The sequence below is a fragment of the Ochotona princeps genome, chromosome 2 (assembly GCF_030435755.1).
Source record: "Ochotona princeps isolate mOchPri1 chromosome 2, mOchPri1.hap1, whole genome shotgun sequence".
Classification (NCBI taxonomy): Eukaryota; Metazoa; Chordata; class Mammalia; order Lagomorpha; family Ochotonidae; genus Ochotona; species Ochotona princeps.
The window spans coordinates 120109461-120135930 of NC_080833.1; the positions used below are offsets into that span (position 1 = coordinate 120109461).

General features: G+C 41.3%; 1 protein-coding gene across 1 annotated transcript in view; it reads left to right on the forward strand.

Annotated features, from left to right (window-relative positions):
• Positions 1-7030: 7030 nt before the first annotated feature.
• The window catches only part of LOC101526666 (flavin-containing monooxygenase 5-like), a 47395-nt gene continuing 27955 nt past the window's right edge, over positions 7031-26470 (forward strand). The window contains exons 1-3 of the mRNA XM_058660576.1: positions 7031-7165; positions 22958-23146; positions 24275-24437. Coding sequence (XP_058516559.1) covers positions 7031-7165; positions 22958-23146; positions 24275-24437 — 487 coding nt within the window. The remainder of the gene's footprint in view (positions 7166-22957; positions 23147-24274; positions 24438-26470) is intronic.

Below are 26470 nucleotides of genomic sequence, written 5' to 3' on the forward strand. Positions count from 1 at the left end.
CAGTTGTCCCAACAGCATTTATTGAACAGACCTTCCCATTTGCCTGGATTGTCGTTTGTCTTTTTGTCAAAGATTATTTGGCTGTATCTGTGTGGGTTCCCATCTGGTGTTTCTATTCTGCTCCATTGATCTTCCTCTCTATCTTTGTGCCAGTATCAGGCTGTTTTGATAACCACTGCCCTATATTATGTCCAGAGGTCTGGAATTGTGATTCCCCCTGCTAACTTCCTGTTCTTCAGGATGGTTCTGGCTATTCGTGGTTTTTTATGTTTCCAGATGAACATTTGAATCATTGTTTCCGGTTCCATGAAGAATGTTTTGGGCAATTTGATTGGGATTGCGTTGAATGTATATATTGCTTTTGGCAGTATAGACATTTTAATGATATTGATTTTACCTATCCAGGAGCATGGGATGTTATTCCATCTTTTGAGATCTTGTTCAATTTGTTTTTTAAGTAATTTGTAGTTTTCTTCAGATAGGTCTCCTACATTTTTGGTTAGGTTTATTCCCAGATACTTCATACTTTCCTCTATTACTTTGAATGGTATCTTGCTGATTAGATCTTTTTCCAACTTGGGGTTGTTTGCATACACTATGGCTGTTGATTTTTGTTCATTTATTTTGTACCCTGCCACTCTACCAAACTTTTGTATAAGTTCTAGCAGTCTCTGTATTGAGTCTCTTGGCTCTTCTATGTAAAGAATCATGTCATCTGCATATAGTGAAAGCTTGACTTCTTCGTTTCCCATTTGGATTCCTCTGATTTCTTTTTCTTGTCTTATGGCCTCAGCAAGTACCTCTAGGACTATGTTGAATAGTAGTGGAGAAAGCGAACATCCTTGTCTTGTTCCAGATCTCAGTGAGAAGGGATCCAGTTTTTCTGCATTCAGTATGATGCTGGCGTTGGGTTTTTCATATATTGCTTTGATTATGTTGTGGATTTTTCCATCTATGCCTACCTTGGTTAGGGTTTTTAGCAGGAAGTTATGTTGGATTTTGTCAAAAGCTTTTTCTGCGTCTATTGATACTATCATGTGATTCTTGTTTTTCAGTTTTTGGATGTGGTGTATCACATTTATGGATTTCCGGATATTGAACCATCCCTGCATTCCACCTGTGGCCCCCTTTCCAGGGGCCACAGGTGTTCAGCAGTGAGAGGTTGTGTTGGCGCGCACCCCAGCTGCTGTTGTTGTGCTGAGGGGTTTGCCTAGCGGGATCCCTCAGAGAAAGTGAAGCTGAGCTCACAGCGGCTGGCACCTGCCTCTCCAGGGGCCACAGGTGTTCTGCAGTAGAATGCTGCTCTGGCGCAAAACCCAGGTGCTGGTGAACTGTGTGGTCTGCCCAGTGAGAACCGGTAGAGAAAGTGAAGCTGCACAAGTCACTTGTGCCGCACCACTGGGAGACCCGTAGGAGCCCCACGCTGGTCCCCGCACAAGTTGGAGTGTTCAGCTCTCACACAGCCTCAGACCGGGAGAATTCTGAGGGGAAGAGGGGCACTGAACAGGGTCAGTCTCAATATGGTTCCCTCAGAGAGCGAGAACCAAGGGGCTATTCACCCCTGGCGCACCACGCCTCTCTGGGTCCCTAGGCGTCCTGGCGCTACCGGTGCCAGTGCCACAAAGCCGCCAAGCCAGGTGCCTCCAGGGGCCCATGTTGCTCAGAGTGCCAAGCAGTCTCACAGCCTTGGTTGCTGGAAGCTCCGCCAGGAGGGGAGAGGTCGCTGCTACTGGTGGGGGGCGATCACAAAAGGCAACCCATCCGCTGTCTCAGTCTGCCCTGGGTCGTCTGGGCTTCCTGCTGATGCGCGCCTTTCCCGGGATGACTCACCACATTTTAATCGGGTCTTGTATTCCCTGCATTCCTTCTCTGGATTCCTTCTGAGTTATGTGTTTCTTCTTGGATGCTCGATGTCCAGGGAGCTTCTGGCACTCCTCCCTGTGGTTCTTTGGTCCACCGATCTCTCTCCAGCAGTGCCCTGTCCCTCTCTCAGCACTTCCCTTTCTATGCTCATCTTCCCAGGTCGGCCATCTTCCCTCCTCCATGTATTATTCTTTTGGTCTCTATCTGATTTATTTTCTCTCTTATTTTATTAATTTTTTCTTGTTTTTCTTCGGATTATTTTGCTGTTGTTTTTCTAGTTCTTTCATTTGCTTGATGTCTTTCTTGTTTCCTGATATAGGCACTAATTGTGATAGCTTTGCCTCTTAATGCTCCCTTGTCAGCCTGCCACAGGTTTTTGTATGTTGTATTTGAGTCTCCATTGGTTTCAAGGAATTGTTTGATTTCTTCTCTAATCCATTGTTTATTTAGTAGCTTGTTCCACTTCCAATAATTTGCAAATTTTCTGGGATATTTTGATTTACTGGTTTCTAGTTTCATTCCATTATGATCTGAGAAGATGCATGGGATGATTTTATTTTTTCTAAATTTTCTGAAGCTTGCTTTGTGTATGATAAATCCTAGAAAAGATTCCACGTACAGCTAAAATAAAAGGGCATTCAGTGTCCATGGGATGAAAGGTTTTGTAAATATCAATTAAGTCCATTTGTTCTATTGTTTGTGTGAGAGCCATTGCATCTTTGATGAATTTCTGCCTCATTTGTCCACTGATGTTAATGGAGTGCTAAGGTACCCCATTATTATTGTATCTGCATCTATATTGCCCTTTAAGGTTCATCAATCATTGTCTCATGTAGCTAGGTGCCCTTGTATTTGGTGTGTATACATTTATTATTGCCATTTCTTCTTACTGGGTTGATCTCTTTCTCATTCTGTAGTGTCCCTCTTCATTTCTTTGGTTTTCAAAGGTTTTTTTTAATTGGAAAATCAGATATACAGAGAGAAGGAGACGAGACAGAGAGGAAGATCTTTCATCCACTGATTCACTTCCCAATGGCTAAAGCTGAGCCAATCCTAGGCCAGGAGCCAGGAACCAGGGGCCTCTTCCAGGTCTCCCACATGGGTGTTGTGTCCCAAATCTTTGGGCCATCCTCATCTGCTTTCCACAAGCAGGGAGCTGGATGGGAAATTGAGTCACGGGGATTACAACTGGTGCCCATATGGGAAGCCTTCATGTCTGAGGAGAGGATTTTAACTGCTAGGCTATCACACCGGGCCCTCTTCATCTCTTTTAACATTTATTATGGTGAGTTTATATCATCTGATATTAGAATGGCTACACCAGCTCTTTTCCTTTCCATTGATGTGAAATAACCTTTTTTGTCCTTTCACTCTCAGATTCCATGTATCTTTGTTGATTGAATGTGTTCTTTTAGGCAGTAGATAGATGAGTTCTGCTTTCTGATCTATTCTGTTAAACTCATCCGTTCTGATGAGTTTAAGCCATCCGTGTTCAGCGTTAATGTTGACAGGTTGCGATTTGGTCTTGTCATTGTTGTGTTGGGATCTCTGTTTAACTAATTTCTTTTGTAGGTTTTAATGAAGATCTTCCTCTTTGCCAACTTTAAGGGTGACTAACTTCCTTTCTGTCTTCAGCACATTTTTGAGCAGCGTTTCCAGGGCTGGATTAGTGTTGGCAAAGCCTTCTGGCTTCTTTTTACTGTGGGAATATTTTATTAATTTTCAAACGCAAATGAGAGATTTGGTGGATAAATTATTCTGGGTTGTCAGTTTTTCTGTGCTAAGATCTGGATAAAGTCATTCCATTCTCTTCTTGCTTGGAGGGTTTCGTCTGAGAAGTTGGCAGTGAGTCTGAATGATGTTCCCCTATATGGTATCTGAGTCTTTTAATGTGCTTGTTTCAGTATTCTTTCTTTATGTTCAGCTGAAGGAAGCTTGACAACAATGTGTCTGGGTGATAACTTTTTTGGAACAAATCTGTTTGGGGTTCTCTGTCCTTCCTGTATTTCGCTTTCCCTTATGATCCAAATGTTTAGGAAGTTCTTTTTTTATAATTTTATTGAATACTTCCTGCAGTCCTGCCTCTGTTTCCTTGCCTGCAGGAATTCTTATAATTCTAATATTCTATTTTTTAATGGTGTCATTCAGTTCTTGAATAGTTCTCTTGGCTTTGTTCAGATTCTCTTCCATATGTCTGATTAATTGCATATCCTCAAACAGGTTATTTTCTAATTCTGATATTCTTTCTTCTACCTCATTCATTGTATTGGTGAGCTTTTCTGTCACCTTTCTATTTTGTGTTATTGTATTCTTTAGTTCAAATATTTAAGTTTGGTTCTGTTTTTCACTTTGTATCTCTGTTGTAATATATTCCTTAAATTTGGTGAATTCTTGCCTCTGTTCTGTCTGAAGAGTTTCACTGTCTGAAGAGTTTTGTAAGTGTTGTTTTTGTACTCTTTGTCTGGGGGGATCCTCAATATCTTCATCCTGTAGCTCTAAGATTGAGATGGTCTTCTACTCATTTTTGAGGGAAACATTGGTTTATTATTTATGTTGCTTGAAGTTTTTCTGTTCCCCTTCCCATGGTCTTTCAGATCTGTGGGTTTTCTCTTCAAACCAGTTTATCTTTATGCTGTGTTTATTGCTTCCAAATTTGGGGGGTAGGCAGGCTTTGTCCTCAGTCTCTGCAGACAGTGCCAACTTAGCTCTTTCCCATAGCCACCTTGAAGGTGCTCTTTTCTGTTTTGCTCCTCCCACAGTCCATGGAGCTGTGAAGTGGAGTAGGTACTCACAGTTTCGCTATTACCAAGACTGCTCAAGTGGATCACCAGGTGGTTCCTGCTGCAGATGTGTGTGCCCCTGAGGGTCTTCATACCCCTGTCTGCTTTTGCTCTAGTTGCTCCCAGTGTTGGCGACCAAGCTTCTGGGTCTTAGTGCTAGCCAATGTGAATTTGTCTGGGCTTTTGCTGTGATTTTTTCTGAGTTTTATGCAGCTGATCCTGATCCAATTTCTGCCCCCCAACTCTCCCCAGGGATCCAGCATTTCCCTCTCAATTGGTTCTGGCATCTCTCAAAGGGGCTTCAGGTACAAATCCCCTGGGTGTGGGGTAGACTCTGTGTTTGTTCCATGAGTCCCTCCCTGGGTGGACTCATTCCTGGGAGGTTCGATCCCCACTGGCTGGCTTCCCAGATGCATGGATTCCCTGATCTTGTGGAGGATGGTGGTGTTGATCAATCAGGAGCCTGTGGACTTCCACTCAGCTTTGCCTCCACTCACCAGTGTTTTGTCCTATAGCTTTCTGCGGAATATCCACTCAGATGTCTATCTACTCTTATTCCCTTTGTGCTGGCTTCAAATTCACTAGGCTTTTGTCTGCGGGTTGGGATGCATTCCTGTAGCTCACCTGCACTCACCTTCCTCATGGGCTGCTGACTGCAACCTCAGACATTTTCAGCAGATGTTCTTTGTGCAGCTCCTGCTTTTCTCTGGTTGCCTCCAGGGAGCTCCACTCACCACATCCAGCGATTTTCCTTCTCCAGCTCTGTGCTCTACTTGATTTTATCTTGCAGCTCTCTCTGCACTCTTGGCTACACTTTCCTGTCCTGGTCAGCTATTTTCTATATTGCCAATAGGGCAGTTTAAAAACTACTTTCTTCACTCAAATCTCAGCCCATGAACAATTACTAGCTATTAGCTATGAATCTGAAATCTTTCTATGATCTTATAATTCTTCAGAATAACACATAATTAAAACATGAAATTAAGTGCTGAATGAAATGATAGAGACATATATAAGGCACTATGTGGTCACCAGCAGGGATGGAATTAGCTAGGCCTGAGAAGTTCAGAGAAGCTTCTATACAGAAAGTACCTCATTAGAAAATGGAGTTACAATTGCTGCAATACAGTGGAAACAGCATGTGTAACTAATGTCCCTTTCATCAAGAAAGGAGATAGGTCAGCATAGTCACTGCAATTGGTTAGGCAAGATGAAAGCACAATTTGCATGCATTTTAACTCTAGTAGTTACAATGTGTTGTCCTTACGACACTATTTCCCCTTGAGACCAAGGTGTGTGTTCATCTTTGTGATCTTAGCAACAAGCATAGTACCTGGTCCACAACTGGGGAGCAAGAAGTGGTGGTTAGAGTCACAAAAGTGTAAATGAGTGATTAGATGCCCATCCCAAAGCTCAAAATTACATGTTGAAAATTTCACAGTGACTCTCAAAATGTGATTTTTTCAAAATAATGTTTATTTCATCAAACATGTATTAGGCTATTAAACAAGATTAGCATGTGAGATAATGTGTTATGTTGTAGTGAATAAAACTTGCACCTATTATACTACTATGGCTTGTGTCCTGGCTTTTCCAGCTCAAATTTAGCAGATGGAAGATCTCTGTATCTGCCTTTCCACCACCCCCATCCCCACTCTCTGTAACTCCACTTTTCAAAATAAACAAGTATTTCTTAAAATATGTTAGACTCGCTTTACATTTATAGATTCTGAAGTGTCATCAACGCTGCTGTGTCCATTTTATCTGATTTTATTATTGTCTCAAGCCTCTGTAAGATGGCTTCCACTGCATCACTCCATGAAGCAAGATCCCAGATGGCCAAAGTCGTATATTTTTAACAGATTCATTTTCCAGTCTTTATCTTACCGTACTGTGGTTCTCCAAAGTCACTCTACCTTCCCTCACTTCTGGCTTCACTCACATTTGTCTCCATTGTCCAAAATGTCACTCTCTCTGACATACACGCATCTACCCTCCCAGGTCTCTTAACTACTAATGTCTATTCAGGCATTTTTAAGTTGTTTTCAGGTGAGGTACTTCTTCCAACAGGCCAAAGAATTCCTCTCTGTGCTGCCAGTTCCTGCTCACATAGCATGGTCATGTTGCTGCTCTTTTCACATAGCACAAAAGTTCACTATTTGCATTGTTTCCCTAACAACACAAAGAACATTAGTGAGAAGAAATCAATGCAATGCATTTTTTTTCCTCTTTCACATATCACAGTCCCTGCTCAGTATACTGACTGCTCATGAGAATAACAAAAATTTCAGACACCAAACCATAGGTGCTTGCGGATATGGGATTTAAGTTTAAATAAACTAGATGTCTGTGATAGAATTCTCAATGTCCTAAGCAGCAGAAGCATGATGGCCAAGAAGCGGATTGCAATCATTGGAGCTGGAATCAGTGGGCTGGGTGCCATTAAGTGCTGCTTGGAAGAAGATTTAGAGCCCACCTGTTTTGAAAGAAATGATGACATTGGAGGTCTCTGGAAATTTCAAGTAAGTATGGATTTTGTTTGTTTTTCATTGTGTGACTTTTAATCACTGTAGAATTTGGATGACAGTTTACTTTAATGAAATATAACCATACTATATTTTTAAAACTTGGAGTAATCTCAATCTTCTTGCTTGTGTTTCTGGTGAGAAAGTATTGAAATATTTGCTCCTTTTAGTTTCATGCATGAAATTTATGGGATTTTATTCAAGGTAACTAAAATTCTATGCAACTATAAGAAATATTAGCCTGGCCAGGTTTGGTTGCGATAAAAAACAGTACAAAACACAAAATGCCAAGGCGAAATGGCCTGTGCCAGTAGGGAATGCAGCACCCAACCAGCACACCTCCCACTGGTTTAGGTGAGGGACGAGTGTGTGATGGGCAGAGCCGGGGAGAGCTGCGATACTCATTGGTTCCAATGGAAGTTGGGGCTCAGAATAGATCCAACCCAGGGGTTACAACCACCAGCTGATCGGAGTGATGAATGGTGGCGGGCACTGTGCTTACTAGTAGTACATGTAGGAGCCTGGACTGGGAACACCTCAAAGTTTCTTTGGGGATTCCCCTGAACAAAATGGAGGAATCAAAACATTAACCAAGAAAAGATGGAAGATGGAGTAGATCAATCAACCACCTCAGCTATATGCTTGCTGCGGAAAACTGGACAAGGGGAAACTCTAAGATAAACTATGTCAATCAGTGGACTCTGCACCAGCCTCATCGTACCTGGACTGTTGCTGATGATATGTTGGAGCTTCTAATTGATAGAGGTGACGCTCTGCTGACTCTGCCTTCAAACCTGAGAGGGCCTCCCTAAGAGGCTGTTGAACTTGACTGGACAGTGGGATGCTGGACTCTGTATGGTGTGAGCTTGTAATTAGGGAATCCCAACGGAACCTGAGCTGTGGTTATGCATCATGGTGAAGGAATTCACCATGGGGGATGGGTTTGGGGTGAAGGGGGGAGAATCCCAGTACCTATGAAATTGTGTCATGTAATACAATGTAATTAATGAATAATAAAAAAAAAAGGAGCTGGATGGGAAGTGGGGCTGCCAGGATTAGAATTGGTTACCATCTGGGATCCCAGAACATGCAAGGCTAGGACTTTAGCTACTAGGCTACCACGCTTGACCCAGGAAAAATACTCAAATTTTATTTAAGTACTTGAGAGTGATTCAGTGAAAAAAAAATGTTTATTTATTTCAGAGACAGAACAAGCTCTTGTTTTATGGTTCACTCCCCCCAAAAGCACACAGTGACTTAGGCTGGGCCGAGATTAAAGCTGGGAGCCAGGAACTCAGCCTGGTCTCCTGTGTGGGTCACATACATGATCTACCACTGCTGCCTCCTCAGAGCTGCACTGGTGGGAAATTGGAATCAGAAGCTAGAGATGGGAATCCAACCCAGGAGCCTTGATGTGAGGTGTGAGCATCTTAACTACTAGGCTGAAAGCCCATTCCTAAACTGGAATTCTTCAAAAAGTACTTCTGTTATCAAACTGTGCTTTTCTTATTGTGAATAAGTTGAAGAGATTTCAGTGTAAAATACAGTTGTGATGCTGAATTATAATGGATTATTAGTTTTGTGCTGTGATACTACTGTTTAATATCTTATGATTGTAAAATATTTGACTTTGTTGCATTGTTGACTGTTTACACTTAATAGACTTTTGCTTTTAAAAATAATGTCTTGAGGCTAGAGTGGCAGTGTAAATATCTAATCCTTTGCCTGTGGCTTTGGCATCCCATATGGGCACCAGTTCATGTCCCAGCTGCTCTGCCTGATCCAGTTCCCTGGTTTGGGCCTTGTGAGGATGGCCTAACTCCCTGTGGCCCTTCACCCATGGGGGAAGTCCCGAGAGATGCCCTAGTCTCCTAGTTTCAGACTGATTCAGCTCCAGCCATTGTAGCCATTTTGGGAGCATATCCGCAGATGGAAGATCTCTTTCTCCATCTCTCCTTCTATTTGCAAATCTACCTTTCCAATAAAAATAAATAAATCTTAAAAAAAAAAGAAATATTAGAAAGGGGGTCCATGGCACGGTAGCCTAGTGGTTAAAGTCCTTGCCTTGTACGTGTCGGGATCCCATATGGGTGCCAGTTCTAATCCTGGCAGCCCTGCTTCTTATCTCACTGCTCACTGCTTGTGGCCCATGAAAGCAGTCGAGGACAGTCCAAAGCCTTGAGAGCCTGCACCCATGTGGGAGGCCTGGAAGTGGCTCTGGGCCCCTGGTTTCAGATCAGCACAGTTTGGCCATTGCAGTAGCTTTTAGAGTGAATCATCAGATGTAAGATCTTTCCCTCTGTCTCTTTTCCTCTCTGTATATCTGACTTTCCAATAAAAATAAAATAAATATTAAAAAGAGAGAGATCCCAGAACAACAGCCTAGTGGCTAAATCCTTGCCTTCCACATACCAGGATCCCATAGAGGCTCCAGTTCATGTATCAGCTGCTCCACTTCCCATCCAGCTCCCTGCTTGTGGCCTGGAAAAACAGTGGAAGATGGTTCAAAGCTTTGGGATCTTGCACCCACATGGGAGACTCAGAAAAAGCTCCTGGATCATGGCTCCTGGCTTCTGACTTTGAATCAGTTCAGCTCTGGCCATTGCAGTAACGTGGTGGGGGTGAACCAGTGAACAGAAGATCTTTTTGTCTTTCCTTCTCTTTACAGATCTTCCTTTCCAGTAAAAACAGATAAATCTTTAAAAAAAGGAAGACATAATAGAAAGACATGGTAGTTGAGGGCTCCTTCAACTGACCAAATGATGTTGTGCCCCAAGTTATTAGTGTCACAGATTTTGATAATATGGGAGGATGATTAATTGTTAGTCTTCTACCACACAAATTCATACTTTCTTCTGCAGTCACCCATGCTCACTGGTTGCCTCTGGCCCCGGCTCACTGGTTGCCTCTGCATTGGATTCTCATTTTTCTACCAGAGAGTAATGGCATTTCCTCCTCAACTCTTGCTAGCATGGAATGCATCACCCTAGGGTTAAATCTTGATACCAATGGTAAATAGGCTTGAAACCCATGTGGCTCCTTCATCAGTATTTTCCAAAGAGTCATCCTGTTCACTTTCAGAATGGACATACTATGCTGTGTGTTGATGACTTGATTTTTTTTCCTTATTCTTGACCCTCTTCTACACTCAGGACATGTATTAAAAAATACAGAACTTCTTGATTACCAAGGAGAGCGATGTTGCTGTCAGAGTAATCGAAATCACTGTCTGAATGGCATCTTTCCTTGTATCTATTTAGCAAATCAGTGAACAAGAAACATTCCTAGTTGCCATTGCTCCAATATGGTGTTGGGGCAATTCTAATACCTCTTCAAAACCTACTAGTTTCCGTACACTTGATTTCAATTATATTTAATACTAAATATTCCTTAATATTCACTTTGCTTCTTTAATTCAGTTTTTACTCAACAATGGTTTTGCAGCACCTATTGTGTGTCAGGTAATTTTACAGGCCTTTAGAAATTTATCAGTAAATATGAATAGGAAAATTCTAGCCCTTTGCAGAGCTTATATGCTAATAAGGGATGGAGATAAAATAAAAAATACGAATGATAAGAATGATAATGGTAAGTAGAGAAAAATAAAGGAAAGTAGAAGAGTTTAGAGAACACAATCTTTTATGAAGTAAATTATTTAATTTTTTGCCTTTAGTACTTTGTTTTTCATGATATTGTTCCATAGACAAGCCAGTGATTCTCTTTTTCACCCCTGTAATAATCCCAGCTTCCCTCCCCCATAATCAATTCAATATTATAATTCTTCAATAATTGTCACAAGTCCAACATTCTGCAATTTAAGTATATCATAGGTTTGTAGGTATAGAAAATGATAGAAAGTTTAGAACTCTATTGTTAAGATATATTTAATATCACTGAGATTCAGGAGATTACTCCTTTTATTCAGGAGTAAAACGCATACTGCAACGTCTTCACTTCAAGGTGTGCTAGTCTCTATTATACAGTTCATCTGCTGGGGTCCGTGCAGTGGGTGTGGATGACACGAAGGTGTGAAGAGAACAGCTCCCCTGCTTGACAGGGCCCCGGGGAGCTTCCAGCTCTTTGGCAGGGCCCGGCGGATTTCTCTCTGACCACCTTGATGCAGTCTCACCACCTTTTTGCATAGACACTCAAGCACCCCACTAAGAATTCTGTAATCTATTGAGGCATTGTTTGCCCCTGTAAAATAGCTTTGGCAAGTAATATGAACTTCATAGTTAATGTTATTGATAATATATTGGTGAGTGGGCCTTTAACTGCGCACAGGAGTACAATTAAACCCATGCCATTTGTGGACATCTTATTGTGTGCCTTCCCATTGCCCTGAAATCTGGCCCAGACATATAGCATGCCTTCTGGGAAATGGCTTAATAAGGATTTTACAAACTAACGGAATTGATGGGAGCATGAGTGGAAACTGCTATGGCAAAAAATAGTTACTGTGACCTTAAAGGTTAGCCTGTCCTTGCAACTTTTTAGAACATAGAAAATGTAGCTGTTTTAGCCGCTTTCATAACTTTTTAACTAGAGGAAATATAGGGCGATTCTACTAACATCACAGAGATATACTTTTGATTATTGTTTGATTGTTTATGGGGTTTAGGGTCTGCAGTTGTAGGGGGATTTAACATTTGAAACTTTTTGCCTTAGATCCTTATGTTCTTTCTCTTTTGATGTATTTTTTTCCATTAAGTGATAGATAAGTTGTGAAAATAAAATGTAGTAGGAATGTTTTACTGATTAGTAGGTAACCATCTGTGCCTAGGCTTTGGAGTTCTGGCTGTCACCTAATGGCTACTTTTGAAGAATGAATAATGGCTTGCTTTAAAAAGACTGGTTACAGTAACTTACAGAGTTATCTTTAAGAACACCTGGTTGACCATGAAGTAAAAATTAATTGAACATCTGTGTATGCTTAGTTCTAAAATTAAAGATAAAAAATCAAACGTTTGTGCAGAGGCTAGTGATGTGTCTAAGTAAATAAAAAGGACAGCTTCTTTTGGAGAATAAAGCATATAGCAAGAAGGCACCAAGTAGGAGTGTCTGTGTCTTTCTTTATCGCTGACTCCACGCACCCTTCCCGAGCTCCGAACTCTCGGCTGGAGCTGGACTCCGGCATTCATTTATGAAAAATGTATATTCATGTTTCTCTACGTATCTATTTTTTGTATTTTGCATGAAGGCTGCCTAATGTCAATAAAGCATATAATATTTATCCTTTTGGGATTCACTTATGTCACTGAGCATAATGGTCTCTAGTCTGGACCATTTTGTTGCAAATGGTAGAGTTTCATTCTTTCTAATGGCTGAGTAGCATTCCATAAAGTAGATGTGCCACAATTTCTTCTTTTTTTTCCCCATGGGAAGAATGGATGCAAAAAAGCCTGGTGTCTGCATGGATGAAATACTATTCAGCCTTTTTTATTATTTTTCATGATATACTTCCTTAGGCTCAGAGATTTCCCCTTCCACTCCTCACTCCCCCTTCATACTGGCTTCTATAGCAGCTGTACTAGCCTATCTCACACCAGCAGTGAATTAGGGCACCTTTCTCCCCTATCCATGCCAGAAGGTATGGTTAGTAGATTTCCAAATATAGGCCAATCTCACTGAAGTTATATGGAATCACAATGTAATTTTTATTTGCATTTCCTTAATGGCTAGGGAACCTGAACATTCTTTATGTGTCTTTGGCCATTTGAATTTGTTCTGTTAAAAAAACACCTGCTCATTTCCATGACCCATTTCTTCATGGAGTTGTTTGTTTTGCTGTTATTAAATTTCTGAAGCTCTTCTTAAATCCTGGATATGAGCTATCTTTTGCATGGTGTGCAAGGATTGTATCCCATACTGTTTGTTGCTTTTTCACTTTACTGATCTTTCCTTGGTTGCTCATGAATGTCTTAGTTTGATGTAGTCCCATTTGTTTATTTTGACTTTGATTGCCTGTACTTTTGGTGACTTCCTAAAAAGTTTTTACTAATACCTCTATTTATAGAGTGCTTCCTATGTTTTTTCAATAATTTGATGGTTTCTGAGTGCAGATGTAAATCCGTGATGCATTTTGAGCTTATTTTAATATAAAGTGGGAAGTGAAAGTCTTGCTTCTTACTTTGTAGTCAGTTGTTCCAACAGCATCTGTTGCAGAATCCAAGATTTTTCCCTGGTTTATTTTCAGTTCTCTTGCCCATGATTACTGGCTGTACATGTTTGGCTTCTATTCTAGAGTTTCTTACTCTGCTCCTTTATCCATGTTTCTGTATCAGTACCATACTGTTTTGATGACCATTACCCTGTAGTATGTCTTTAGGTCTTGAATTATGATTCCTCTAGCTTTATTTTTATTCTTTGCAATAGTCTGGCTATTTGTGATCTCTCGCATTTCTAGATGACTTTTACCATCATCTTTTCTATTTCTGCGAAGAGTGTTGATGGCATGGTATCACATTGAATCAGTATATTACTTCCAGTAATACTGCCATTTTGATGATGTTGATTCATTAACCATCTTTTAATGTCTACTTTTTAAAAGATTTATTTTATTACAAAGTCAGATATACAGAGAGGAGGAGAGACAGAGAGGAAGATCTTCCATCTGATGTTTCACTCCCCAAATGAGTGCAACGGCCGGTGCAGTGCCGATCCGATGCCAGGAGCCATGAACCTCTTCCAGGTCTCCCACGTGGGAGCAGGGTCCCAAAGCTTTGGGCCGTCCTCGACTGCTTTCCCAGGCCACAAGCAGGGAGCTGGATGGGAAGTGGAGCTGCCGGGATTAGAACCGGAGCCCATATGGGATCCCGGCGTGTTCAAGGCAAGGACTTTAGTTGCTAGGCCACGCTGCCGGGCCCTTAGGTCTACTTTTTAATGTCTTCTTCAACTCCTTTTTTTATGTTTTGCAAATTCCATCATAGGGGTCTTCCACATCTTTGGTTAGTTTTATATGAAGATATTTCAAATTCTTTTCTGCTATTGTAAAGGAGAATGTACTTATGACTTCCTTTTCAGCCATTCAATTATTTGTGTATACCACAACCACTGATTTATGCTCACTAATTTTGTACCCTCTCACTCTGCCAAACTCTCTTATCATTTTATGTCATATGGAGACACATTTATTGAAAACACAATTATTTCCCCTGTTTATTGTTATGTATTTGTGTGTTCCTTAACAATGTGTGTTACTGTCATAATGACTGTATCTATGTAGCAAAATCTTGACATTCGTGTTATTTTTCTTAAAAATTGGCTCAATGTTTCAAGAATATTTACATTTTCATGTAAGTGTCAGAAATTGTTTATCAATTTCCACATAAAAGTATCTACTAAATGTTTATCTTGGATTACTTTAGATCAACAGATACATTTAGGAAAGTTTGAAGTATGAATACTGATTCATCTTATTTATGAATTTAGATATCCATTTGCTTATGACTTTTATTTCAATAATCACTAGTTGAAGATTTTAATTTATAGGCCAGCATATCTTCTATTGGCTTATTTTAGTTATATGATTTCTATTCTATTGTAAATGGTAGCTTCCACAAAAGTTCCACTTTCCAATTCATTGCTAGTGCATAAAGCAGACAATGTTGTACATTAGCCTTATACTGAGAAATCTGGCTAACCATAATGATACTTAGATATAGCTTCTTTGGGCTTTTTAAGTTTTATTTTTGATGATGCTTACATAGTTGATCAGGGTAGAAAGAATTAGGGGAAAGTGAGCAAGACCATTGCTCCCAAATTTTCTTTTTCTTCTTTTCTTGTATCTGGGGAAAGAGGGGATAAGAGGGGAGAAATCTCACCCAGCCTCCCAACTACCTCTGTACACAGAGATAGGGAATGGCCACCTGATGTCATCACAAAGTTCCCAATGTGGGGCGTGCTGTGAGGGTTCTGTTCCAGTGGTTTTGGTAGCTTTTAATTTGTTGTTCCAAGGATGAGGAAATCTTTCCAAGGTCCATAGTCCACCTTAGAGTTTCTATGCACCCAGATATTTGGTGTCAACTCTTGACTGGGAGAGCTGACCAATTTGTTCTGCCCTCCTTCCTTTGTTATGTGCTAGATGTCCTCTGCAGGGTCCAATGGACTGCCCTATCTTCTACTTGCATCTGTATATGCCATCCAATGCTTGGTCTAAGCAACTGAGGGGACCCAGTTCTGACACAAGCACTCCATGATCAGTCCACTGATCCTACAATTCTGCCTGTGGAGAGTAGGGGATCCTCAAAGAAACCTTGTCTGAAATGATTCCAAACCTGAATCCCTTTTTTTCTTGGAAAGTCAGATTTACAGAAAGAAGGAAGGAAAGAAAGATTTTCTATCTGCTGGCTCACTCCCCAAGTGGCCTCAATGGCTACAGCTGAGCTGATCTGAAATGAGGAGCCATGAGCTTCTTCTAGATCTCCCACATGGGTTCAGGGTCCCAAGGCATGGGGCATCCTCAACTGCTTTCTTATGCCACAAACAGGGAGCTTGACCTGGAGGGGAGAAGCTGGGACAATGAACTTGTGCCCTTATGGGCTCCCGATGCATGGAAGATGAGGACTTTAGCCATTAGGCTACCACGCTGGGCCCCAGACCTGATTCTTGTGTGTGCTTACCAGTACAGGGTCCGGCTCTGTCCATCACCCATATCAGTCTGCACACATACTGGTAGTGACAATTGCTGGTCAGTTCTGTCTCCAGCCCCATCCATAAACCAACCCTGCCTATACACACTCGGCCTTCATGTACACCAGTGAAAACTGCAGACCAGTTGAAATGACCCCCAATAGCCTCTACCAGGCCTGCTCCTCGTCCTGGTTCCTGTACATTCAGGTATGTGAGCAACCTGGTCAAGTCTGCCCCACATCCCATTCAGCTCTTATGCACATCTGTGGGCATTGACGCCTAGCTCAATGCAACTGACCTCACTATCCAGCCTATACTCATGCCAGTGTGTGTTACCACCTATTTAACGAGGCTCACTCCCTCTCTGGTTCTCAAGCTCACCAGTGGGAGTTGCAGCCCATTAGAAAGATGTCCACAATTTTCCTACTAGACACACTCCCAGCCCCAGTTCTTGTACTCTTCAGGTGGTTCTGCAGTCTGGTCTGACAGGACTTGGCCCCAGTCCCAGCACTTGACAGTTGGTGCTGCAGCAAAGTCCAATTAGCCTACACTTATTCTGGTTCATGATGTACCGGTGGATACAGTTGGTTAGCCCAGTCTGGCTAATCCCTAATCCAGCTCACATGCAGGCCAACAGGTGTTATAACCCATCACGGCCTGGTCTGCCCCTGATCCCAGTTTTCTCATTCACCAGTGGAGGCAGTGTCCCAGAAGGGGAGCCCTTGCAATCCCCTTACTGGGCTAACCCCCACTATCCCAGGTCTCATACATGCCAGTGGGTGCCACACCCCACTTTGGCATGTATTGCTTCACCTCAGCATTTGCCAGCAGGTGCTGTAGCCTGGTCCAGCCTAGTCTGCCCCAGCTCCAGCTCATGTTGGGTTCTACAGCCTGGCCCAACCCATCTAGCCCCAAGTCCTGGCCTTATTGTGAACTGGCTGGTGTTGTAGCCTGACCTGGCCTGTCCTGCACCCTGTCCTGGTTCTCACATCTGCCAGTGGGTGTTGTGAACTGGCCCAGCCTGGTCCACACCAAGACCTGATCCCCATGCGTACAAGTTGGCACTGTTACCTGGCCTGGTCTTGGCTGCTGCTCACCTGCAAGAACTGCATTCTGACAAAGACATTTCTTTGGGGGTTTTTAAAGAATGTAATAATAATTTTGATACATAGTAGCAGACCTATTTTTCCTTTCCAACATTTATGAATTCTGTATCTCTTTGTAAATTATCACATTAGCTAGTGTATCAAAAACGATGTTATATAAAATTGCTGACAGAGGCACTGAACTTCTCGGTGTGTAGGGGCTGAGGATGCCAGGCCAGAACACACGCCTCCAGCTCCTTAGGATACCAGGCAGGCATCACATGGCAAAAGGAATGCAGAATGCCCAGGAGAGACGGTCTAAGGACATACTGGAATAGGGACACAGAAAGCATGTGTCCCTAGGTGTGGTATAACTTCTGGGGACTTCCACAGACCAGGCTACTACCCTGGCAGTGATTTAGAAAGGGGAAACTGGGGCGAATGATGGGGTCAGGCCAAGGCAAATGCCTACTTGGAAACTGGGACTTGCTTAGGTGTCATTTGTCACCAGTATATGTGAAAGCTGGGACTAGGGCACATGACAGTAGAAGTAGGCCACAGTACCCACCAATGAGTGTTAGGGCACAGGATGGACCATGTCAGGCTAGGCCACAGCATCTACCAGAATGCAAGAGAACCAGAGCTTGGGGTATATTCTGCAGAGTATTTGTTGGCTTGCCCCTGTCAGAATTCAGTATCCACTAGTTTGTGCAAGAGCTGGCATTGGTGTTGGGGTGGCCCAGGCTGGACTACAAAATTCACTCACACAGGAGCCAGGGCTGGGAGCAGGCCAGGTTAGGCCAGGCTGGCACATGTGGGTGTACTGGCACATGTGAGAACTGGGTCCAGAGGCAGGCTGAGCTGGGCTAGCCCACAGCACCTGCTGGCACATGCAAAGGCCAGGACTGGGAGCAGACCATGCCACAGGTGGCATGCCAGGTGCCGAGCTACAGCACCTGCCATCATGAATGAGATCCAGGGTTGGAAGTGAATACTGTGGCAGAACTTGGGGAACTCTTACCTGCTAGGCTGCAGCACATGCCAATTCACAAAAGAGTTGGGGCTGGGGTTGGGGATAGGCCAGGCTGCAGCATCCACTGACAAGCAAGATACTGGGGGGTGCACCATTTTAGAGTGGATCAAACCACAGCCAGCATGCACATCTGAGGCTGGGAAAAGGTCTGGAAGGAGAGTTTTAAAGACTCTCCTACAAGGCCTTGAGTCCCGCTGGTAGCACAAGAGCCAGGGCTGGAGGTAGGCCAGACTAAGCGAGGCAAGCAAGTGTGAGATGGGTCTGGGGGCGGGGGGGCGGGCAAACAACCTGAACTAGTACTCACTGGCACTAGTAGGAGCCAGAAAGTCTATGGAACAGGCTGGGTTGTGTTGTGATATCCACTAGTTCACATGAGCCAGATCTGGAGGAAGGCCAGGTTGGGCTAAGCTGTAACACTTGCCAGTGAGAGCCAGAATGGGTATGAGACAATTGACCTAGGCCTCAGTACCTACCACTAAGTCATGGAACTGAGCATGGGCCATGTCAGTCTGGGCCAAAACACTCACCAGCACACATGCAATCTGGGGCTAAAAGCAAGCCTATTAGGGAAACTTTGAGAACTTCCTGCTAGGCCATAGCTACAGCTGATGAGTGTGATAACCAGGGGAGGGTGACAGGTCAGGCCAGACTGCAGCACCCACGGGCACATGTGTGGGCCAGGTCTGAGGGTCACCTGGGCTGAGCCAATCCACAGCACACACTGGACATGGTGCAGGCCAGGCCAGGCTGGAATGAGGCAGCACTGACCAGGCAGCTGTCTATACCAGTGGATGCATTGAGTGATGAAGATGACAGACGGCACCTGACCTGCACTATCTGGCACATGCAAAAGTCAAATCTGAAGGGGCCCAGCAGCATGGCCTAGCGGCTAAAGTCCTCACCTTGAACGCACCGGAATTCCATATGGGCGCCGGTTCTAATCCCAGCAGCTCCACTTCCCATCCAGCTCCCTGCTTGTGGCCTGGGAAAGCAGTCGAGGACGGCCCAAAGCTTTGGGACCCTGCTCCCATGTGGGAGACCTGGAAGAGGTTCATGGCTCCTGGCTTCGGATTGGCGCTGCACCATCTGTTGCGGCTCACTTGGGGAGTGAATCATCGGACGGAAGATCTTCCTCTCTGTCTCTCCTCCTCTCTGTATATCCGACTTTGTAATAAAAATAAATAAATCTTTTTTAAAAAGTCAAATCTGAGGTCACTCAAGGCAAGGTTTCTTGGGAATCCCCCCAATTAGACTGCTAAAAGCAAACCTAGGTGTCAGGAAAAAAAATCACAGGATATGTAGTCCAACCTTGGAGTTCTTGTATTGGGACTGGGATTCCTCAGTTGCTGAGGCCTGTGCAGTGGACAGCACACTCAAATGCACACCAAAGACATGACAGTCAGCTCATCCAGGCTATCAGAGGACATTAGTACCTCATCAAAAAGTGGAAAGCAGAACAGGTTAAACAACTCTGCTGGCCAGACTTGGCAGCAACTGCCAGGGTCCGTGGATGTGCTAAGGTGGACTTGGCAAGCCAACAGATCTTGGAAAGAGGTTCCCAACCCCAGGGCAATGAAGCAAACAACATCTTAAAGCTATCAAAACCATTCAAGAAGCACCGTTGGAACATTCTTCCCCACATCATGGTCTCTAAGGTGATACTCATTTTTATTTCTGATATTGGTAACTTATATCCTTTTTCTCTCTCAGTCAGGCTCGGAAGGGGCTTATCAAATTGCCTAGTCTTCTAAATAGGGTAGGGAATATCTGCTCTATGGACCATACATGATCCATGAAATTATTTGCTCTGGTATTGCCATTTCTGCTGCAGAAAAAAATCAAAATTCAAAAGGTCTATAGCACCATGACTGTTAAGTGGATAAAATTGTGTGGCTCACAAACGATGTTATAAATATCCAAATGGCACAAAAAATGTGTCCACCTCAATAAAAGCAAATGTGTCTGTTTTTTTTTTAATACAGTACCACTAATTTCTATGTCATTGATTTCTGCTCATTTTTTAATTTTCTTTTTTATGTTTTTGTGTTTATTTCTCTGGTTATGGAGCTTCTTCAGATAAATTATTGATTTCCACTTTATTATTAGCATATAAGACTACTTTAAAATTTGTGGATAATGAGATTGAAAGCTAAATTCACTGATTTGAGTCAAAATAGTGTTGAAATGCATAGCTATTTTCTTGTGGTACATAGAGAAATTTATTTTAGTTGGACAGTTTGTATTTCGGGGAATTATATTAAAGAGAAAATATAACTAAAATGAGCTTTATCTTCAGATTGCAATTTTTATTTTTGAAGTTACACTTGCAGAACTGTTCTTTATAATTTGTTTTGAATAATCTGACTTCTATTGACAATTTAAATAATGAAAGTTAAAGGCAAATATTCCATTAGAAGCATGAACATTGTCAAACACAAAATTGTGTGCTGTAGAGATTTTTTCTAACAAATACGTAGGAATCTACTACTTTTTTATTTTTCATGTTACAGTTCCTCAGGCTCAGGGATTTCCACCCTTCACTTCTCCCTCCGCCTCCTCATATTATTACAATGGTTTAGTCCTTCAAAAACAGTCACATGCCTATCATTCTGCTATTTACATGCATCATGACATTGTAGGTATGGACAATGGTAGAAAGTCCAGCTTCCTATCGTCAAGACACATTTAAGTTTCATTGGGAGTCCATCTTTTATTTGGGAGTAGAGATGCATACTGCCACATACCTTCACTTCTCAGTATGCTAATCTCTACTGTACTGTTCATCTGAGAGAATATGTGTTTACCCATTTATCTATTGATCTTGTATTTTGTGTGAAGGTTGCCTTATTTCAGAGAACATATATTTGTCCTCATAGGATTGGCTTAATTCACTAAACATAATGGTCCCTGGTTGGGAGTATTGTGTCACAAGTGGTAGAATTTTTTTTTTTAATCTATTTTATTGTGTTGTTGTTGACAATCTTTACATAGTTAATTACAGTTAAAGAAAGAAAAAGAAAAAAAAAGGTTCAGGGGGATAGGGAAGTGGGTAATACTATTATGTCCATATTGTTTCCATCTTGTATCTGAGGTAAAGGAGGATATTGAGGGAGAAGCCCCACCTGGTTTCCCGCCCACCCCGAGTCCCGGATGTGGGGCATGCTCTGAGATATGTGCTCAAGTGGTGTTAATAGTTCTCCAGTTATGAATCGCTGCCAGTTTCGCTCGATGAGGTCGTCCACTGATTGATATGGTCTATCATAAAGTCTCCGTTTGCCCCATATTTCGCTGCCAACATATAGCTGAGATGAATGATTGATCTGCTCTGTCTTCTGTCTTTTCTTGATTAGAGTTCTGAGTCCAGCAGTTCGATTACAAGTGGTAGAATTTTTGTTCTGTTTAAATTGCTAAATAGAATTCCATGGAGTAGATTTGCCACAGTTTCTTTGTCCATTCCTCTTCTGATGGGCATCTGCGTTATTTCCATGGATTCACTATTGCAGACTGTGTTGCTGTGGGATTACAAGTCACTTTCTCTTACACAAATTCCATTTCCTTTGGATATATTCCCAGAAGTGGGATAGCTGGGTCAAATGGCAGATCAGTTTTCAGCTGTCATAGCTCTTCCATGCTGACTTCCATAATGACTGTACTACTCTGCATTCCCACTAACAGTGAAGTAGGGTACCTTTCTCCCCCACATTCCTTTTTTGAATTCTGTGTTTTAGGTACCACAGATCAGAGAAAACATACTTTTTGTTTCATTTGCACTGGTTTATTTCCCTAAGCAAAATGTTTCCAGATGCACCCATTTTTGTTACAAATAACAGGATTTCATTCATTTTTATGGCTGATACACTTTTTGTATATATGACATTTTCTATATCTAGTCAACAGCTGTGAACATCTGGGTTGACTCCATACCTTAGCTATTGCAAATGGAGCTGCTTCATGGAATTACAGATACCTTTGTCATATACTGATTTCATTTCATTTGAATTAATTCCCAGGAATGGGTGGATGGGTCATATGTGGTAGATCTATTTTCAGATGGCTGAGAAATCTCCATACTGTCTTCCAAAACAATAGTACCAGTTTGCATCACCACCAGCAATAGGTTAGAACACCGTATCCCTGACCCCACATCCTCACAGCGTTTATTATTTTCACATTTCTGTATGATAGTTATTCAAACTGGGTTAGGTAAGATGTAATTGTAATTTTAATTTGATAACTTGCATCTTTTTAAAGTTTGAAATTTTTATTTTTTTTGGTTTTACTTCAATATTTTTATTTTAATCCTCATATGCATTTGTTGTTTTGATATTTATTCTTGCGTTAACAAGGTAAAAGTTTCAACACACATGCTCCCCTACGGGGGCAAGGATCTTGCTATAATTTGATTCCATTTTCCTCTTCCCACCCTTGTAGTATGTGTTTTAATTCTTCAGCATTTCATAAACCTCACAAGGTATTAGCACTGCGTTTTTAACAAGTCTTCATATTTGATTTTTACCCACATAATTACAATTTCTTATATTTTCAGTCCACCCTGAATTTGCATGTTTCCATTTTTATTATTTACTTGTTCCCAATCATTTTGAAAAAGAAACAAATGTTTTAAGGTCCTCATAGCATCACATTGCTGGAAATGAGTACTTGCTGCTTTTGTTTGTTCTAATGTCTTTTCATTTCATTTCCATTTTTTAAGGATCCTTTTCCTGAGTATTAAATTCTAATAGACTTTTGAATGATACTTTTTCTGGGTATAGAATTCTAATTCTAGTAACCTATTTTCAACACATTAAAGATATGATTCCATTGCTTCTGAATTTCATCTCTTTTAATAAGTCAGATAGAAGTCTTACTGTCCATTCAATGTCATTGCTTCACTAGCATATAGAGGCGAGGAGAAAATATTCATAAAGAAAATAAAAGGAAACAGAGTAGTGTATGAAACCTGAGATTATTTTTGTTCTTTACAGCATTTGTATTTTGATTTGCTTATTATAGTTTATTAATAGAGACTTTCTCTCCTAGAAATACACTTCAGAGAAAATGCCTAGTATCTACAAATCTGTGACCATCAATACTTCCAAGGAGATGATGTGTTTCAGTGACTTCCCTATACCTGACCATTTTCCCAACTACATGCACAACTCCAAGATCATGGACTACTTTCAGATGTATGCCAAACACTTTGGCCTTTTGAGCTACATTTGTTTTAAGGTAAAAATCTAAATCAATTGTTGTATAGGAGGGATGTGTTTGAGAACATGTAGCAGCACATTCACTTGTGCATCCGTGAATGTTACATTTGGCATCCTTCCTATTATTAAAAACAAAAGCTCATTAGGACATATCTATCCTGGAAAATTATCGTTTATAGAAAAAGTAGGGTTTACAAGTTTTCACTTAAATGTGAGGTTGTAGCATTTTGCTCAGCAGAATCTGTTCTGATACTTCGGTGTGATATTAGAAGTGTTCTTTTTCTTAGCCTTAAATTAAAAATATTTAAGGATCTTCAAATTAGAAATACTAATCGAACCAAAATATCTTTTTAAAGATTTATTTATTTTTATTGGAAAATCAGATAGAGAGAAGAGACAGAGAGGAAGATCTTTCGTCCAATGGTTCATTCCTAAGGGGCCGCAACAGCTGGAGCTGAGCCAATCTGAAGCCAGGAGCCAGGAGCTTCTTCTGGGTCTCTGACATGGGTGCAGGGTCCCAAAGCTTTGGGTCATCCTTGACTGTTTTCCCAGGCCAAAGACAGGGAACTGGATGGGAAGTGGAGCTGTCTGTATTAGAATAGGCAACCATATGGGATCCCGGGCGTTCAAGGTGAGGACTTTAACCACTATACTATCGTGCCAGGCCTGAGCCAAAATATCTAGGCTGTAAACAAAAAGTCATATGAGCAATCCAAGAGAGTTTCCAAATCCATGGTGTTTTCACACTCTACCACCCTCACTTCAAACTGAAACATATAGAATCATTTCTGCAATATGGATAATTAATTCTCTGAAATTAAAGTTGAAAACAAATCCAGGAAAAATCCAGGAAGGCTATTTCATTCAAAGGTCTTTCTGGAAAGAAATATTTTGATCACTCTCTCTTATTTCAAAGTTAAATTTAAACTTCCCTATTTATATGGGAAATTGTACTGTAATGAATATACATAGCATTCTGAAATTTTACCTACAGTACAGTTGCTCTGGAGGTAGGCAGGAATGGGAAGTGAATGAGTGTGACTACCTCCAGTGAATGAGATTATGCATTTTTATCGGATAGGGAGTGGGGATGTGATTAATCCTGATTATGATAGAATGCCATCTATATGTGTGTCCCTGGTTTCAGACCAGAGTGCGGAGTGTGAAGAAGCATGCGGATTTTTCTTTCAATGGAAAATGGGATATTGTTGTGGAAAGGGATGGGAAGCACGAGACTCTGGTCTTTGATGGGATTTTGGTCTGCAGTGGACATCACACAGACCCCTACTTACCGCTTCAGTCCTTCCCAGGTATGTCACTGGCCTCTATTGGTGGAAAAGTACTTTACAAACAATTTATACAGAAAAATGATTAAGTATTATGACTTTTCATTTGAGGGGATGTACAGTAGCTGTGAAATGGAGACTAACATATCCAGATGTGAGGATACAATGTAGTATACATTTCTACTTCCAGACAAGATGGACTTACCATAAAACTGTTTACTATATCTTGACAATAGGATGCCGAACTCTTTGCCATTGTCCATGCCTGCAATGATGGACATATGACTGTGTATGAAGAACTATACTTTAGTAATGGTATAGGGGAACTAGGTGGAGTGGGGAATTGGGGCCGGGATAAGGGAAATGCCAGGAGTCTATGGAACTGTATCATAAAATGATAATAAACAATAATAATAATAATACTTTCAAAACTATGAATGGGTAAAAAAAAGAAAAATGATTAAGTATTAATTATATGACTGGCATTGATGAAATTTCTCTGATAACTTAAAGTAGTAAAAATCTAGCTTCTTGATGTTTTTTGTTAACAGGAAAACAGTCCATTGAAATAAAAATGGCAAAGATAAAAGTGTCTAATTTTACTTACAATGGTCTTGTCAAACTTTTATGGTTTAACAATTATCCCTAATGCACATTGTTTTAGATTTGTGCTCATTCATTTGATTTTACTTTCTTCCACAGAACATGAATTATTATAATAAAGACTAAATGATAACAAAAAAAGCAAAATGCTTATTGTTCCCTTTTAATCCAGTGTTGTAAAATGGTCTCCATCTCAGAAAAGACTATTGTTAACCCACCTACTGCTAACTAAACCTTCTGCTCTCACTCGCTGCGCTTGCCATCCCTTCCCCTCAGTTGTTATCAGCAGTCAATCAGAAATGTTTCCATGATGCCCAACAAGGCTTCGTAAGAAACTTATTTGAGGTAAATTGAAAATTTAGATGGAAATCGAAAGATGTAAACTTGAATTGTGGTTATTCAGCTAAGTAGCTGTGTTATGTTTAAACATTAGCAAAATCATCTATAAAACAAATGTTTCTGAATGTTAGCATGCAAGGTATATTAAAATCCTTATATTAGTTATCACTTGGCTTATGGATCCCATTAATAACCATTGCTTACTTATGTACTTACCATTTTCTTTTTATTTGCTTCTTGGCTGAGATACTCCCTATAAAAAGACCCATATATGTTTGGACAGGATTAGGGGGAGAGATGGAACCATAAACATGCAGAGTGTGACAAACATGGAGGGTGCCAGGCCCAAATTGGGGTCTCTTACTCAGTCTTTAACAGGGCCAGGGACATAATGGGGAAATCAGGCGTTTGAAAGGCAGAGAGATATCAGCCTGAACAATAAAGTTCCTATAATCTCCTTAGAGAATAGTGAGACAGAGCAAAACAACAATGTGTGTTCTTCTGCATCATTTTGCTTTAAATTATATGGGACACCATAATCATGAATAAAACTAGATTTATTTATTTTTATTGCAAAGTCAGATATACAGAGAGGAGGAGAGACAGAGAGGAAGATCTTCCGTCCAATGATTCACTCCCCAAGTGAGCCGCAACTGCCGGTGCGCGCCAATCCGATGCCGGGACCAGGAACCTCTTCCAGGTCTCCCACGCGGGTGCAGGGTCCCAAAGCTTTGGGCTGTCCTCAACTGCTTTCCCAGGCCACAAGCAGGGAGCTGGATGGGAAGTAGAGCTTCCGGGATTAGAACCGGCGCCCATGTGGGATCCTGGTGCGTTCAAGGCGAGGACTTTAGCCACTAGGCCATGCCGTCGGGCCCGAATAAAACTAAATTATTGTGACATTGTTGTGAAACTTTGATTAAAGCAGACAGATATATATCATTTACTAAATGCCTTTTGAGGTTACTATTAAAATCCTAGGATAATTCTAAATTTATGTTCTCTTTCCTTGATCTTTGGTGGTAGTTTTAGAAAAGAGGTGATATTCAATTCACCAAACTAGACTCAAAGTTTTGAGGTTAGTCTAGATGTGTGATTAGTATGATGAAAAATAGTTG